Consider the following 14,229-nt stretch of genomic DNA (forward strand, 5'->3'; position numbering starts at 1 on the left):
AACTTTAAAATTAATTCAAAAACTTGATGCCCAGACTGAAGACATTAAGAAGAAAGATTTGTTACAGTAAATGGGAGTTTATGTATAGCATACTGTATATTATGATTAAATGACGTCAAGAATTTATTATGAATTACTGACAGATGATTCTTATTGAACTTGGTTTTTGACAACTGTCTCAAACATCTGCTATAAACTCCATTTCACTAGGAATAATAATAATAATAATAATAATAATAATAATTGCTTACACTTATATAGCGCTTTTCTGGACACTCCACTCAAAGCACTTTACAGGTAATGGGGACTTCCCTCCACCACCACCAATGTGCAGCATCCACCTGGATGAATAACACAAACAACCACGAACTAAGCTTATTGAAGAATAAACCTATTACTTGTTCCTTTGCAGCCTACACATGCTGATGCAGCTACCCACCTGAATTATTATCTTCTAGATGTCTTTTTGCTTTCTTTTGCTTTTCTTGTAACGCACTTTGAGAAGATACTCAGACTGTCTCTGATGCTTTTATCTCCCCTCTTGTAAGCTTACGTCCTGCAATTGTTGTTTTATTTGGTTGAGCAGTTTGAAATGTTTTTGAGTTGTGTGGAGCTCTCTGTTGCAGTTTGTGGATAAGTTTCCGTTAATGTGACTTTCTGTTTTTTTCTGATTGCTTTCGGGGAGAGCGTGATGGGAAAAGAGGGACAGTTGGTCAGTTGGTTTATCTCTCCACTCTGATTGAGATTCCCAAACTAGCCTCTGAATTACTCCATCTCCCTGGCTCCAGATCAACTCACTGTTTACTTTATGGCCTTTCAGCTGTAATATTTGCAATCTGTGACCTCCAACAGCAAGACCATAGACGCTGTACCTAGTGTTGAAGTTGACAAGGTCATGGCATGCCTCTTTGATTCACTTCCTTTTCCCATTTACTATTATCAGCCCCATTGGGATTGCCATTCAAAAATATTCTGGAGAAAAGATCTTGATAATTGATATACTGGCCCCCATCCCCCATATGTCCTCTGTACCAAGCACCAACAGCCTCATTGGGAAACCAAGTACTGTATGTCATCACAAAAATCCTGCTGTACTCAAATGAAGGGAAATGTTCAAAACAAATAAACTGATTATTATATAAATGAATCTTCTACATTGAATATTATATAAATAGTATTATACAAAAAGTTAGAAAATAGATGTATGGATTATACACTTAACCCTTTAATTACAAAGGGAGCCTACCATTTTGAATTATAGTTCCGGATTGTGACAAAAGAAATAGTTCTATTAAATTAGACTCTTTATCATACATATGTTTCCTTGTGAACTCATTGACAAATGGTATTAATGGATATGTTTAAATTAAGGGAGGAATTTACTGTTTGCATTTGTCTTAAGATAATACATTTGTCATTCATGTTGGGTATGATTTGGTTTAGTTTTTATTCAATTTTTTATGTTACATATTAAAAACATTTTGAACATGTTGTTTCGCCACACTGTGTCTTTTATGAAGACACTGGACTGAAACTGCAGTCACATAAGTCATTTTGCAATCTTTGCTGCAGTTCAAGAAATACTTCTGTTTTAATTTGGAAATCAAATTTTGGGGAAACAAATGAATTTCAGTTACATAAAAGCAGGAATATTAAAAAATGCAAACGGTTTCGATATACTGTACTTACAGAACTTGTTCTGTCTGCAAATGTGTCTTTGATGTGTTTTCAAGAAAAAACTGATATCTGCATGTGAAAGGGGAGTGTTGAAGGATAATATCCAATCCAAAACGTTTTAAGGTGTTTTTACTTTTATACTGTATGTATAAATATGAAGCTGAGGACAGGCATTTACAGTCAGAGAGGAAGCACTGAAGAAATCGTTACCTTGATACTCATACAGTACCTGCTGGACCAAGTGTGATTCAAAAGCTGCTTTCTTCAGAGTGTAACCAAGGTAAGTTTCATTTCATAGCTGATGTGTTACAGGTCATCATTACAGTGTTTTACAGTATTTTCTCCAATTTACAATTGTATAACCACAGTAAGTGTTGTGATTTGCCTTCAGAATGTTTTACTATACTATATCATAAGAATATCAAGAAAATACCATGGCAATGTTTCTGGGAATCATTACTATCCCACAGTACATTTACTTTAGTAAATGTCTGATACTGCTGTACACCATAATATTCCCAAGGGCAAGCGTTGTACATTACTGTTACCAATCCTATGTATGGTCCTACTGCATCTTGCTTGACTAAATAATAATCACATAACTGTACATGTATCTGTCCTGTTCCTTGTTTCTCTGTGCTTTACATGTTCTTCTGGTTTGTCTTGTTGTCTGGGGCTATATATTTCCGGGTCTCACTTTCCTCTCGCTCGGTATTGGGATTGGTTGTAGAGAGGCTCGCCTCACCACGTCGCCCCACATCCGCTACCTGAGGTCTTATGTCTCGTTCCGACTTCGCCCGATACCTTGAGCCACGAGCAAACCCCCTTATTTGCTCTGTTCCTGCCGCTACACATAGGGTCCTCCCTTCTTGCCGGTCTCTCTCCACAGCTATACCCCAGATTCCGTGACAGTTAGAAAATGGATGGGTGGATAATATGCTGTATATTTAATTATTAATTTGCTTTATAAAACTTTAAGCAGTATTCCATCTTTTTCATAAACGTTTTCTGCATCAGAGTCTTTAACTTAGTCACTTGCTATGGTTATTTTGGAAACATTCTGGCATGCTCGTTTGAACTACCTAATGTTTATTATCATTATAAAATGATATAAAGTTATAATGTTTTCCATGAACACTTGGTGTCTTATTGCTGTAATGGATAATGAAAAGCTTGTAGCTTCATTGAACCTTTTGTAGAAAATGGAAAAAGTAACACTAGTAGCTTTTAATTTAGCTCATCCAATTAGAGTGACATACTGTACTGTAAGTCATTCTTTGAAAGTCATTCAAATCACTTAAAACCTCTTTTTTGTTTTAAATAAGATATATTTCCTTATTGTTTCAATTAGTATATAAAGCCACTATGTACAATTCTAACAATAAATTGTCTGTTCTCTAATTACTATTAATTTATATTTCATTACGAATAATTCTGTTACTGCATTTAATTAAAAAATGAAAAATGTCAGTTAGTGTTACTGTACAGTATGATTAGTGCAGGAAAGCACTAATGGGTTAATAAACATTTACTTGTTATGATTAAAATAGGATTTGTGCAAAAGCCACATTAAGATAGATTCACTGTGCCACCTGGCAATTCCAGAGAGTAATGTAGTCCTGCAACAGATTATGTGAAAATCTAAAAAATGTTGGATTCTGAACATTGTCTTTTGTGGTTATTAAAATAGATATCTGGAAAAAACATACAGGCAAAGCCATGTTTGATAATCAAGTCACATTATATGGACATACAGTACACAACACATACAGTGCTAATAGGAATTTTACATACAGTTACACAATGTTTCCAAACTAAGACATTTTGTGACCTAATAGCTTGAAATCAAGACACATTTAATTAAAATGTATTTAATGTTCATTTACATATTGTAAGTTACAACCTCCAAGTGCAATGTAAATGCTCAAACAGAAAAGTAATTATAATTGAAAATCTAGAAAAGATTTTTTTATAACTGGATACACCCCTTGGTAATACTATAGCAGTTGTAAATTAGGAAGGAGTGAACTGTGTATTGTTTATGTATAGTTTCTCACAGTGTACTTGTCTTCACCTCACTGCTGTCTTAAGAACTTATCTATATATGATTAATTTTGCTCATTTCTTCCTACAAATATAGCTTCAATCCACACTAGCATAACAATTAAAAATTAAGAAATTCATTATTAATTGCCTCTGACACAACCCGCTTGATGTATCAGAATAAAAATTAACACAGAATGTAGTTGGTAGTTTGGCATACTGTATATTTGTGGTACTGTAGATGTAACATGCCTTATTAGAATATTAGGAAACTTCTAAGTAGTAAGTACCTACTTGTAAGTTATGTGAAAAATAATGTTATTTTGTGTATGGAATTCTGTTTTGCAGACAGACAGAAAGTTGACCTCATCTTCAGAAAGAGACCATGTCTGACCAGGTTAAGACTTCAGGAGCAGCAGACAATATGTGTGAGTATGTAGAGAACTGACATTGTTTCACAGATAAACTGTATTTGCAAATCTACAGGAGCTGTCTGAAGGGATAAAATGGGCACTCAGGGCACCATCAACTCACATGACAGTGAGCTCAAAGGCTGAGACTCCGATATCAATGACTCAGAAATTAATCTTGAAATTGATCTACACGAATTACTCTATAATGTCAAGATTGAAGGTTTCAAAGCTCCAGAATTTTTTAACGTCATGTAAAAGAAAACACCTGAAAGAGCTCTACAGCCAGATAACATTTAGATTCTAAACAGTTCACTTAGAATAATAAATACTGTATGTAAAACAATTTCAAGTTTCTCACTGAATGTTTTGATTAATTATTTTCCCACTTTGGGAGGACACCAAATCCTAATAAACCATTACAATCTGTCCTTTTTTCTTATTGCTTTGTTTTCATTAGTTAGATTTTATATTAAATGTATTACTATTATATAATGGTCTTTTAAAGATTAGGATATTTGAAGTTGGTGAAATTGGTTATTTTGTTCACTATTTGATTATAAAAGTTATTTTTTTTTGGAAAGGTATGGTGCTGTTTGCCATGGAAAGATCAGGGCGTATCAAGATTGGACTGCCCCCAAATAATTACAATGACAACTTCAGTGAATATTCGAAATATGTGGGAAATCTGCAAGGCATCTCTCACGTCGCCTTCAGCCCTCAAGGAACAATGTTTGCAGTCTGTAATGCACAGCTGTATTCTGGGTCTCCTCCAGCGAATCCAGATGAGAACTGGCTGAAGCAGAAAGCTCGGTGTGTAGGAAGGTCTGGGTGGGATCAAGTTCATTCCCTCTTCTTCCATCCAAACGGCACACTCTATGTTGTCATGAAGAGTGGTGAACTGTACAGGGGTCCCCCTCCTGAGAATGAGTACGTGTCCTGGATGTACAGGGTTGCTACGAAGATAGGAACTGGAGGATGGTGCTTCCCTTCTCTGTTCTTTGACCCTGCGGGTATCCTGTACACTGTGACCACAGAAGGGAATCTGCTTAAAGGAAGCCCTCCGAATGATATGAACTACATCTGGAATAAAAACAGTGAGATTATTGGAACTGGAGGCTGGACAGAACTTACCCATTTCATGGCCTTCTCTCCTGATGGCAATCTGTGGTGTGTCTCCAAGAATGGAGGGAAGATCTACACTGCCCCACCACCCAGGATTGCCAGTGATAACTGGATTGGAAGAGCACAGAATCTTGGATCTGGCTACAATCAATTCCCAATCCTCGCCCTCACGCAAGATAAAACCATAAGTCAAATTTTAAGTTTGGATTTTTCTGTTAAAGATGCAAAGATTCTTTCAAAAGAGCCTCTGATAGTTGGGCAACATGACTGTGACAACTCTACCGGCTCTGTTCCTTACACTGCAACTTTCGAGTAAGTGCTGCATTCTAAGTTGTATTTTCATTTTTCTGTATATTACAAAATACACAATACTTACAAAAAATACACACAAAATACACTGCCAATAGATCTAAAACTTAAATTGTAGGACTGCTGGTAATCATTTGGCAAATTTAACACAAAGATGTTTAAGGGTAACAAAATTTGAATTTAATGATGTCTGAAAATTTTTTTGAGATATTATTAAATGAAAAATCTACCTTTAGATACATTTCTACATATATGTTAAACTATAACCTGTCAGTAAATCACTTGACTCTCAATTTGACTTTAAACAATTTTAAAAATGTTATAGAAGTGGTTAAGAAGAATCACCACACTGCAACACAACTGGCAGGTGTGAGCCTGTATGGGAGACCTCCAGAGAGAGCTAAGAATGCTGCAGGAAGAGGTGTTAGTGGGACCAGTGGGGGGTGCCCACCCTGCAGTCTGGGTGGGTCTTAATGCCCCAGTATAGTGACGGGGACATTATAATGTGAGACGGATGAGACATAAAACCGATGCCCTGACTCTCTGTGGTCATTAAAAATAACAGGGTGATTCTCAAAAAGTGTAGGGGTGTTACCATGGTGTCCTGGACAAATTTCAGATTGGAATTTAACAATCATGGTCTCCCAGTAATCTCCATCTATGAATTGGCTTCAACTCTCTGTTCTCCTCCCCATTGAGAGCTGCTGTGTGATGAGTGTATTAGTGCACTCTGGCAGAGCTACTCATTGATGGTAGTGGAGGGGAGTCCTTGTTACTTGTAATTATTATCTTCATCATCATCATCATCATCATCATCAATGTACTGCAATACATTTGAAAAACTACCAACTTACCTTCCTGTCCACTCTATATATGCTGAATTTAATGATGATGTCATGAGGGTATTTTCGGGCTTGAGGAGAATTAGAATATGTGACAGGAAAGATGAAGGAGCACCAGCAGAAGATACAAAAATTACTAACATTGCAAAAGAACAGCCAAAAACTTGCAAAGAAACTACTTCGAAACTGTTGAATCCTGAGTTTGACTCTAGTCCAGTCCTCCTCCGTGAGGATTTTGCATGTTCTTCTCATGATCAATGACTTTACTTAGATAGATAGATACTTTATTGATCCCGTGAGGGAAATTGCAGATGCACCATCAGCTGTCTGTGTCTGGGAGGTTCCACACCTGGAGAGTGTCAGCAGGTTTGGGTAGGCTTTAGTCAGCCACAATTTGAGCAAGCAGTAACAACATGAAAAAACCCTCTCTTGCCATCTTCACTATCTCTGAAGCTCATAAAATTCACCCGGCTGGTATGTCAGGCAAGTACTTACACAAGTCTTCCTTTTCCCAGTGTGGTGCAGCCAGGTTGATACAGTCTGCAGCCTTGAAACACTAAGTTCTAAAATAGAATGTGATTTTTTTTTCAGGTTTTCTGAAACTGTTACCTTGGAAAGCTCTTTCACCCATTCTCATGAATTTACTCTGGCAGTTGGAGCATCAACAACCTTTCAAGCTGGAATCCCATTGTTGGCTGCGAATGAAACCACAGTCTCTATTAATGCCAGTACTACTCACAACTGGAGTTTTACAGAGACAGAAAGGAAAGAGGTACAGTATGTTCCCAGTACTGGATTAAGCTATTGAAGATGAATGGTGCCTTTAAGCCCCCTGGGCTGTTACTCAAAGAAATTGAGTAAGACATCGCTGTTTTGTATATGTGGAATGGAAGAAGAAAACAGGGCACTTGACTAACATGGTGACTTTGATACTAGAACACTGTTGTTATGCACATTTTAACTACAACTTAACTCCTTAAATTGCTTTGTTTTTTTATTAAGTTCAAGCACATCTGAAAAAGGCTCTACAGATGAAACACTGTCTCTTTCTTTCCCTTTCAGCATGGAATAAACCTTTACCTCTTCCTTTGTTTTTTTTATTGCCATAACCAGTGAATTGCTTTAGCTTACTGGTTTTGAATGCTGTATTTGTCCACTGTTTTCTGAAAGCAGAGACCCCAGCCAATGGCTTTTGCTTCTTTCATTGCAGATTGTTAAAACATCCAGCCTGAATGCTACAGTGCCCCCTGGGGAGGCTGTGAGATTCAAGGCTGTAGTCCAGAAGGGGATCATTGATGTTCCTTACACAGCGAAGGTGCTCACTGTCTTCGGACACCAGACCACTATCACTGGGACATGGACTGGAGCTTCAGTTTCGAAAGTGGCAATAAAGGAAGAGCCTATTGTTAACTAAAACAGTTTAGTAGTTACATGCATGCAGATACTTTACCTTACAGAGTATATATATATGAAAATGCCAGTAATTTAACATTCAAAGCTATTTAGCTTTTGCTGTTATCTAGTAAAATGGGTATTGCCTTCAACAGCATAAGTATACTAATTTGCTTAATTTCTCTCTGATCAAGGAATTTGTTTGAATACATTTCTCTTTTAAACTACAATTTGATATGATAATTAGAACTAATTGTATGCCAAACCATTTGTGTTGGATTGTTCAGAGCTATTGCATTTAATCATCTTCACTATACGGTACTTGGGTTTTTTCTCCTTAATTTTTGTAATTATTAAAAAATATTATATTATATATTAAATATAATATTAAATATCATTTCAATAATCATTTTGGTGCCTGGAACATATTTAGTATTTTTGTAATACTAAATAATTTAAAATGATAAGTGCGTCAATAAAATATTTGAAGGGTGTATGTTTTCTGCTTGTCTCTCTTTTGTCTTGTTGACTACCAGTGTCCAATTCTGGTCCTGCAGAGCCCGAGTGCAGTTAGTTTTCTGAGTTACCTCTTTCTAAAGATTGGCATTTAATAAACCAAGCCCTGATTCTTGAAGGCTTAAACGTGAATTCAACTTTTTTAAAGGAGTTTATGATGAAAGCTCAGCTGTCTGTAATTTGTAATTAATCAGGACATCACTTTCTCACTCAACCATCATAGATACTGTACTTTATCCCCCTCTGTCCCTTACATTTGTCTTTCGCATCCCTCTTCCACCCCATCTCCACCTCTGCAGCTAGCCCTTGGTCAGTGTTCTCTCTGCACGGCCTCCCAGAAGGACTCTAGCCTCCTCCTCCTATGTCAGGAGGTTAACCCTGAGCCAAGTGGGCAAAGTTATTTTAACTTTCATTACTCGACTTAATAGTTAAATCTCTGTCACGGGAGCTGTTTCTACTGTGAAATGCGTAGTTAAAGACTCTATATGAGATGGTATAATCGGGAAGTGACTGGAGTAGGACATCTGGTAGGACACAGCAGGATCAGGGCGGATGGAAACACAGGGGGTGGTGACAGCAGTGATCTGGTGCAGGGGGGGAGTGTAGGTGCACAAGTCCGAAAGGAAGTCCAGTAGGGGAAATCAGGGTCAGTCCAAAGTCCAGGTGCCGGGAGATCCATCCAAGACAGACACAGGGAACAGGGAACGAGGAATACAGATAGTTAAAACATTGACAGGACAAGGCGCTCCGAGCCCCAAGCTCAGAAGGTCAGGACACCATGGTGAAGCCTGTGCTCTTGGGCCACTCCTGTGCCCGGTGGTAGGCAGGCTTCCGGGCATCCGTCTTCCAAAGCTGAGCCCAGAACTATGGAGACGCCGGGCTTCAGTAGGGAAAACAGGATAAGATACAGCTGGGACAAATACAACTGGCAACACATTGGAAAACGTAGGAGCGCCCTCTAGAGGAGGGATGATGGCCATCACAACCTCTTAGAAATCAGGATGCTATGAAATGAACGGGAAATGAATGGGAACCTCACTTTTCCATAAAATCCATTCACTAACCAGTAGATTGTGTTTGTAACCCAGGGATTCTCTATATAGGAAATCCGAGTTTCCTAAAAGCAGTAGAATGGCAAGTTCTCTTAACAAAGTTCAAAAACTGAACTTGAATCTGGTCATAAAATCTGATTAGAACAAGGAGCTTTAGTCTTCTGTCTTCCTCTCTGTCTTCTCATTCTCTTCTCTTCTCTCTGCTCCTACTTTACTCTTCTCTCTGTAGCTGCCAGTTTTTCTTTTTCCTCTGTTCCTTCGATGAATTTATGGTTTCCACATTATTAGAAACCACTGAAGAACTTAGATCCTGTCCTCTATAGGAAGATCTACTGTTTTATTGAACAAATGCCTCTGGGGTTTCTTTCTTTGGTACATTGGATCAGGGGCATGGAGAGGGCACAAACTATGCATGCCACTCCTCTAAGCCTGATATAATGATATACTTTCTCTCCATGAAAGAGAAGGCAAAACTTCATGCTTACTCAGAAGTCCTTCATTTTTAACCACATTGCTTGGTCGTGCACTATAATCTAGATATACTACCTCATGAGAGAGAGGGCAACTCCCTCTCAGTCCTTTGTGAACTGTGTTGCTTAAATTCCTCCCTGCTTTATTTCAGTACTGCAAATGGGTGGCTTTCATGGTTCAAGGGTATGAATGTTTCCTGGTTGTATATATGGGTAACCTACTACCTATAATAGAAAGCTTTTCTGTGATGCAACCCATTGATCTTTCAATATTGAATGTATCCCTCTTCTTCCATCCAGGAGGCAGCCTCTTAGATGTGGTAAAAAGTGGTTAATTTTACAAGGGTCCCCCTCCTGAGATTTTTATGCATACAAGCATTGTATCTAATAAGTCACTTTACACTTATTATAATGTAGACCAAGACGGCTCTGTAACATACATTTTGTATTCAGATTCAAGTTTCAAAAATTGTTCCTGTAAAATGAGATGGCTTGAAGTGAGTTCAGTACATTTTCACTTTCCAAATCATATCCATTTTGATGCTTCCTTGACTCTTTGCTTTGCCATAGTATTTCATTACAAAATTAATGACCCAGAGTGCATAAAACAGCTTGCAGTTTTGTATTTCAGTAGGGTATGCAAGAAACAATGTTCATTATACCACCCCACAAATTGCACAGTGTCCCTTTAATTACTTAAAAACGTAATTCGGACACGTCTGTAAAACAGCTTGCACAATTAGTATATTAACTTCCCTTGAGTCTTTTTGTTTAGTAATGATTTGTTGTGTTAATCCAACATATTGTAAGAGATAGGACACAAGCCACTACCTTTAGTGATTTTGTAAAATAGAAAGTTGGCAAAACACATGCAGGCAAAGGCATATTTGATAATGAAGTCATTTTACATGGACATGCAGAACACATACTGTACAGATCATTTCAAACTGCAGGTAATTGCTCGCTGTTGTACTGCTCAGTTTATAGAAACTCTATATGCTTATAGAAAGTCAAAACACTGTTTCCAACTTAAAACATTTTGCGAAATTGCAAACAAGACACATTTAATCAGAATGTATTTCACGTTCATTTATATACTGTAACACACAACCCCAAGTGAAAGGCAAACATTCTGAAAAGTCATTGCAAATGAAAATCTCGGAAAATGGGTTTTATAACTGTACACACCCCTTAGTGATAGGACCTGTAAATTAGGAATTAATTCACTGTGTACTGTTTCGGTACACTTGCTTGCACTCTACCTTAACCTCACTGCTGTGTTTTAAGATCTTATCTACCTAAAGTATAACTGATTCTGATCATTTTGTTCTGCAATTAAAGCCTCAACACTTTTTTTACCCCAGTGATGGCCCTGCGTTTGCTGCTTCCTGAACCCGCGCTAGTTTAACAGCTGCTTCCGACAAAATGTGCTGTATCAGAATAACGGTGTCAAGGGGAAAATTAATCTGTACTTCGAATTTAGAAAAATTATCTGTATCTGTGGGTTATATATTTATTGGGTTATATTAAAAACTGATCATTACATCAACACACGTATTACACAGCGTCCCTTTAATTTGTTAGCAATGTAATTCGGGGTTCTATTAAACATTTTGTATTTTTGTATATTTGGAACAAACACAGAGTAAAGCTCTGTTTGACAATATATGCAGTACAGAATCACAAGCTCAAGGGCGCTATTGACCTGATTCTGCAATCCTGTGTCAGTCGCTGGCTCACCGGCTTTGTATAGACCTGTGATGTGGAATGAGACTCTCGGTACACAGTCCGCGCATTGACTTGTCCACACGTATATATTTATATACAGCTCACATTCGTAAACGGAGCATTTCAAACTGCGGGTATTTTCTCGTTGTTGTACTGCACTACAGTACGCCATCTCTTGCATCTGATTCAATATTGAAAACCCGTGACACTTTGCTTTATTCAGGGTAGAGTGATCGTCTGTCTGGCGTCATTGGTCTGTTTTACACACGCGGGGCGGAGCTCAGGGTTTAAAAGAGGGGGCAGCTGTACAAGCTGTGTGGTTGGTTGTTTTAGGGTTGGGGAGTTGAGGTTGAAAGGTGGCGGATACAGGTCCACCGTGAGTCCTGTATGTTGTTTTAAGAAGCGTTTTAATATTTATTTTAAGCTTTGTTGAACGAAAGAGTTGCGTATTGTTTTGATGTGCACCCGTCCCTGGATTTATAAGCATAAGCTTTCCGAGTTTTAGCTATAGCTAAGCATGTGTTTTCACGCGTTTTTCGCGTTTCCGAAAAATTCCCAAAAAGGGAATCTTTCGTAGTCTAACGGAAAGTGCTATCCTGACCTCTCAAGCAGTTCATTAGTGCGTTTGTGTTTTTATTACTTTAATACTGTAAGGGCAAATAGAATGGCTACTATATCCTAAGGAAGTACACTCCCAATGATGTTTTTTTTTCTCAGTTCTGGAGAGGGCTTTCAGTTGCCCGAGGTTAAGAAAAGTGTGAAGGTCAGAGTAACGTGAATTGTCACCTTCAGAACAGCGTGAGGGACTATTGTAGTTCCCTGCTCTTTGCTGTTTTAAGATCTGTTCATTTTTTTTTTTAATTTCTCACAATTATGCCCCCTACTGTTTTTCACGGTGTTCTGCTATTCTTGCTCAAGGAATAGTTGCTGCTGATTTTTTGATTGACTCAAAGATAATTGGCTGGAAAGATGTATTTTTATATTGTTAAAGTGACAAATTTAATATGGGCATCCCTACGAGAAAGGGATCACTCTTAAAATAACTACTTTGGCTGTGGAACTGTTTTGCAGGTGCATAGAACACTTACCTCCTCTTCAGCAAGAAACATCTTAACCTCAACCATGTCTGACCAGGTTAAGACTTCAGCAGCAGACAATATGAGTGAGTATGTGGAGCTATGGTGCTGTTTAGGTACCAGAAGCATCTTGATCTTCCAAACTGGGTTGCCACTTGGACAGCTGCTCAGTGGTCATCTTGAACCTGGGCTTGCTGTTGCAGTAATGCTTGAAAGCACACAGGTTTTGCCTTCTCTTCCTGTCCTGAAAGGTGCCTCATTTGTAAGTAGAGGATAGTGTATATACATTGCTCCTGACAAACAATGCCATCTCATTAATGAGAGAGGGGGTCCATTCCTTTTTTTGGCCTGAGGTGCTTTGGTGGTGCAAATGGGTGGCGTTCATGGCTCAAGGGTGTGAGTATTTCCTGGATGTGTGTTTGGGTAACTTAGTGGTCTCCTTCAATTGTGCAGTAACCTATTGGTGTTGGGCTGGATTGTGAAAGGATGGGTTTTCCCCTCCATAGTAGGCTGCACTAGAAACCTTGATTGTATTGTGCATGAAAAGCAGTTGAGGCTGTGAGAATCAGCTGAGACCTACTGTAAATGTTGTGATGGATCTCTTTCCATATTTGTGTTCATAGGTGTGTTGCTGTTTGGTGTTGAGAGCTCAGGATTTGCCCAGATAGGATTACCCCCAGTTGACTACAATGAAAGCTTTTTTTATCATGCGAAACCTCTTGGAAATCTGAAAGGCTTCTCTCACATCCTGTTCACTCCAACTGGGGTAATGTTTGCAGTCCGTAATGCAGACGTCTATGCAGGGTCTCCTCCAGTGAATCCGGATGAAGACTGGCTGACTACAGCCAAAAAAGTTGGCAAAGGAGAATGGGATCAGTTTCACTCCCTCTTCTTCCATCCAGAAGGCAGCCTCTATGCTGTGACAAAAAGTGGGGAATTCTACAAGGGTCCCCCTCCTGAGAATGAGTACGTGTCCTGGAGGTACAGGGTTGCTACAAAGATAGGAACTGGAGGATGGCTTTTCCCTTTTCTGTTCTTTGACCCTGAGGGTATCCTGTATGCTGTGACATCAGAAGGGAAGCTGGTTAAAGGAAAACCTCCCACTCAAAAGGATTCCGACTGGCTCACTCATGCTGAAACTGTTGGAACTGGAGGCTGGGCAGAACTTGCCTATTTCATGGCCTTCTCTCCCGATGGCAATCTGTGGTGTGTCTCCAAGGATAAAGGGAAGATCTACTCTGCTCCACCGCCAAAGCTTGCCACCGACAACTGGCTTGAAAGAGCCCAGAATCTTGGCATTGACTACAATCGCTACCAGTTACTCGCCTTCACGCAAGATAAAACCATTAGCAAAATCATAAGCTTGGATTTTGAAGTCAACGTTGCAAAGATCCTTTCCAATGTCCCTCTGACCGTCGGGCAACATGACTGTGACAACACTGCAGGCACTGTTCCCTACACTGCCACTTTCCAGTAAGTTGATCATTCTTGATGCTTTCTATAGTGCAAGCTGGCCTTCCCACACAGGGAGACCCTAAAAGCTGGCATTTAGAGGTGTCTGAAACTGTATTCCAAGGTTTTGTACAACA

The 14,229-nt window shown here is 38.8% G+C and overlaps 2 protein-coding genes across 4 annotated transcripts in view; both read left to right on the forward strand.

Moving 5' to 3' along the window:
• The window catches only part of LOC107075487 (tachylectin-2-like), a 57,211-nt gene that overhangs the window by 41,006 nt on the left and 1,976 nt on the right, over nt 1-14,229 (forward strand). The window contains exons 1-3 of one of the 3 annotated variants that reach the window (XM_069183904.1): nt 11,850-11,940; nt 12,636-12,726; nt 13,264-14,113. The exons of 1 other annotated variant lie outside the window; for it this stretch is intronic. In XM_069183904.1, coding sequence (XP_069040005.1) covers nt 12,687-12,726; nt 13,264-14,113 — 890 coding nt within the window. In that variant the 5' untranslated portion in view covers nt 11,850-11,940; nt 12,636-12,686. Of the gene's footprint in view, nt 1-11,849; nt 11,950-12,635; nt 12,727-13,263; nt 14,114-14,229 lie in introns of those variants that run through there. One more of the 3 variants, XM_069183903.1, reaches the window with a different exon arrangement.
• LOC138225089 (uncharacterized) lies at nt 1,844-8,231 on the forward strand. Its single transcript, XM_069183935.1, has 5 exons — nt 1,844-1,957; nt 4,069-4,148; nt 4,715-5,567; nt 6,998-7,178; nt 7,617-8,231. Exons 2-5 carry the CDS (start codon nt 4,106-4,108, stop codon nt 7,818-7,820), a joined length of 1,281 nt encoding a protein of 426 aa, XP_069040036.1. The 5' UTR covers nt 1,844-1,957; nt 4,069-4,105; the 3' UTR covers nt 7,821-8,231.

The sequence above is a fragment of the Lepisosteus oculatus genome, chromosome 25, assembly GCF_040954835.1.
Source record: "Lepisosteus oculatus isolate fLepOcu1 chromosome 25, fLepOcu1.hap2, whole genome shotgun sequence".
NCBI lineage: Eukaryota > Metazoa > Chordata > Actinopteri > Semionotiformes > Lepisosteidae > Lepisosteus > Lepisosteus oculatus.

Excerpts from the sequence above, each read along its gene's own strand:
- LOC138225089 (XM_069183935.1), top strand. The coding sequence starts at position 4,106 with ATGTCTGACCAGGTTAAGACTTCAGGAGCAGCAGACAATATGT. Across the intron at positions 4,149-4,714 it reads AGGAGCAGCAGACAATATGT|GTATGGTGCTGTTTGCCATG; the intron begins GTGAGTATGTAG and ends TTTTTTGGAAAG. Across the intron at positions 5,568-6,997 it reads CCTTACACTGCAACTTTCGA|GTTTTCTGAAACTGTTACCT; the intron begins GTAAGTGCTGCA and ends TTTTTTTTTCAG.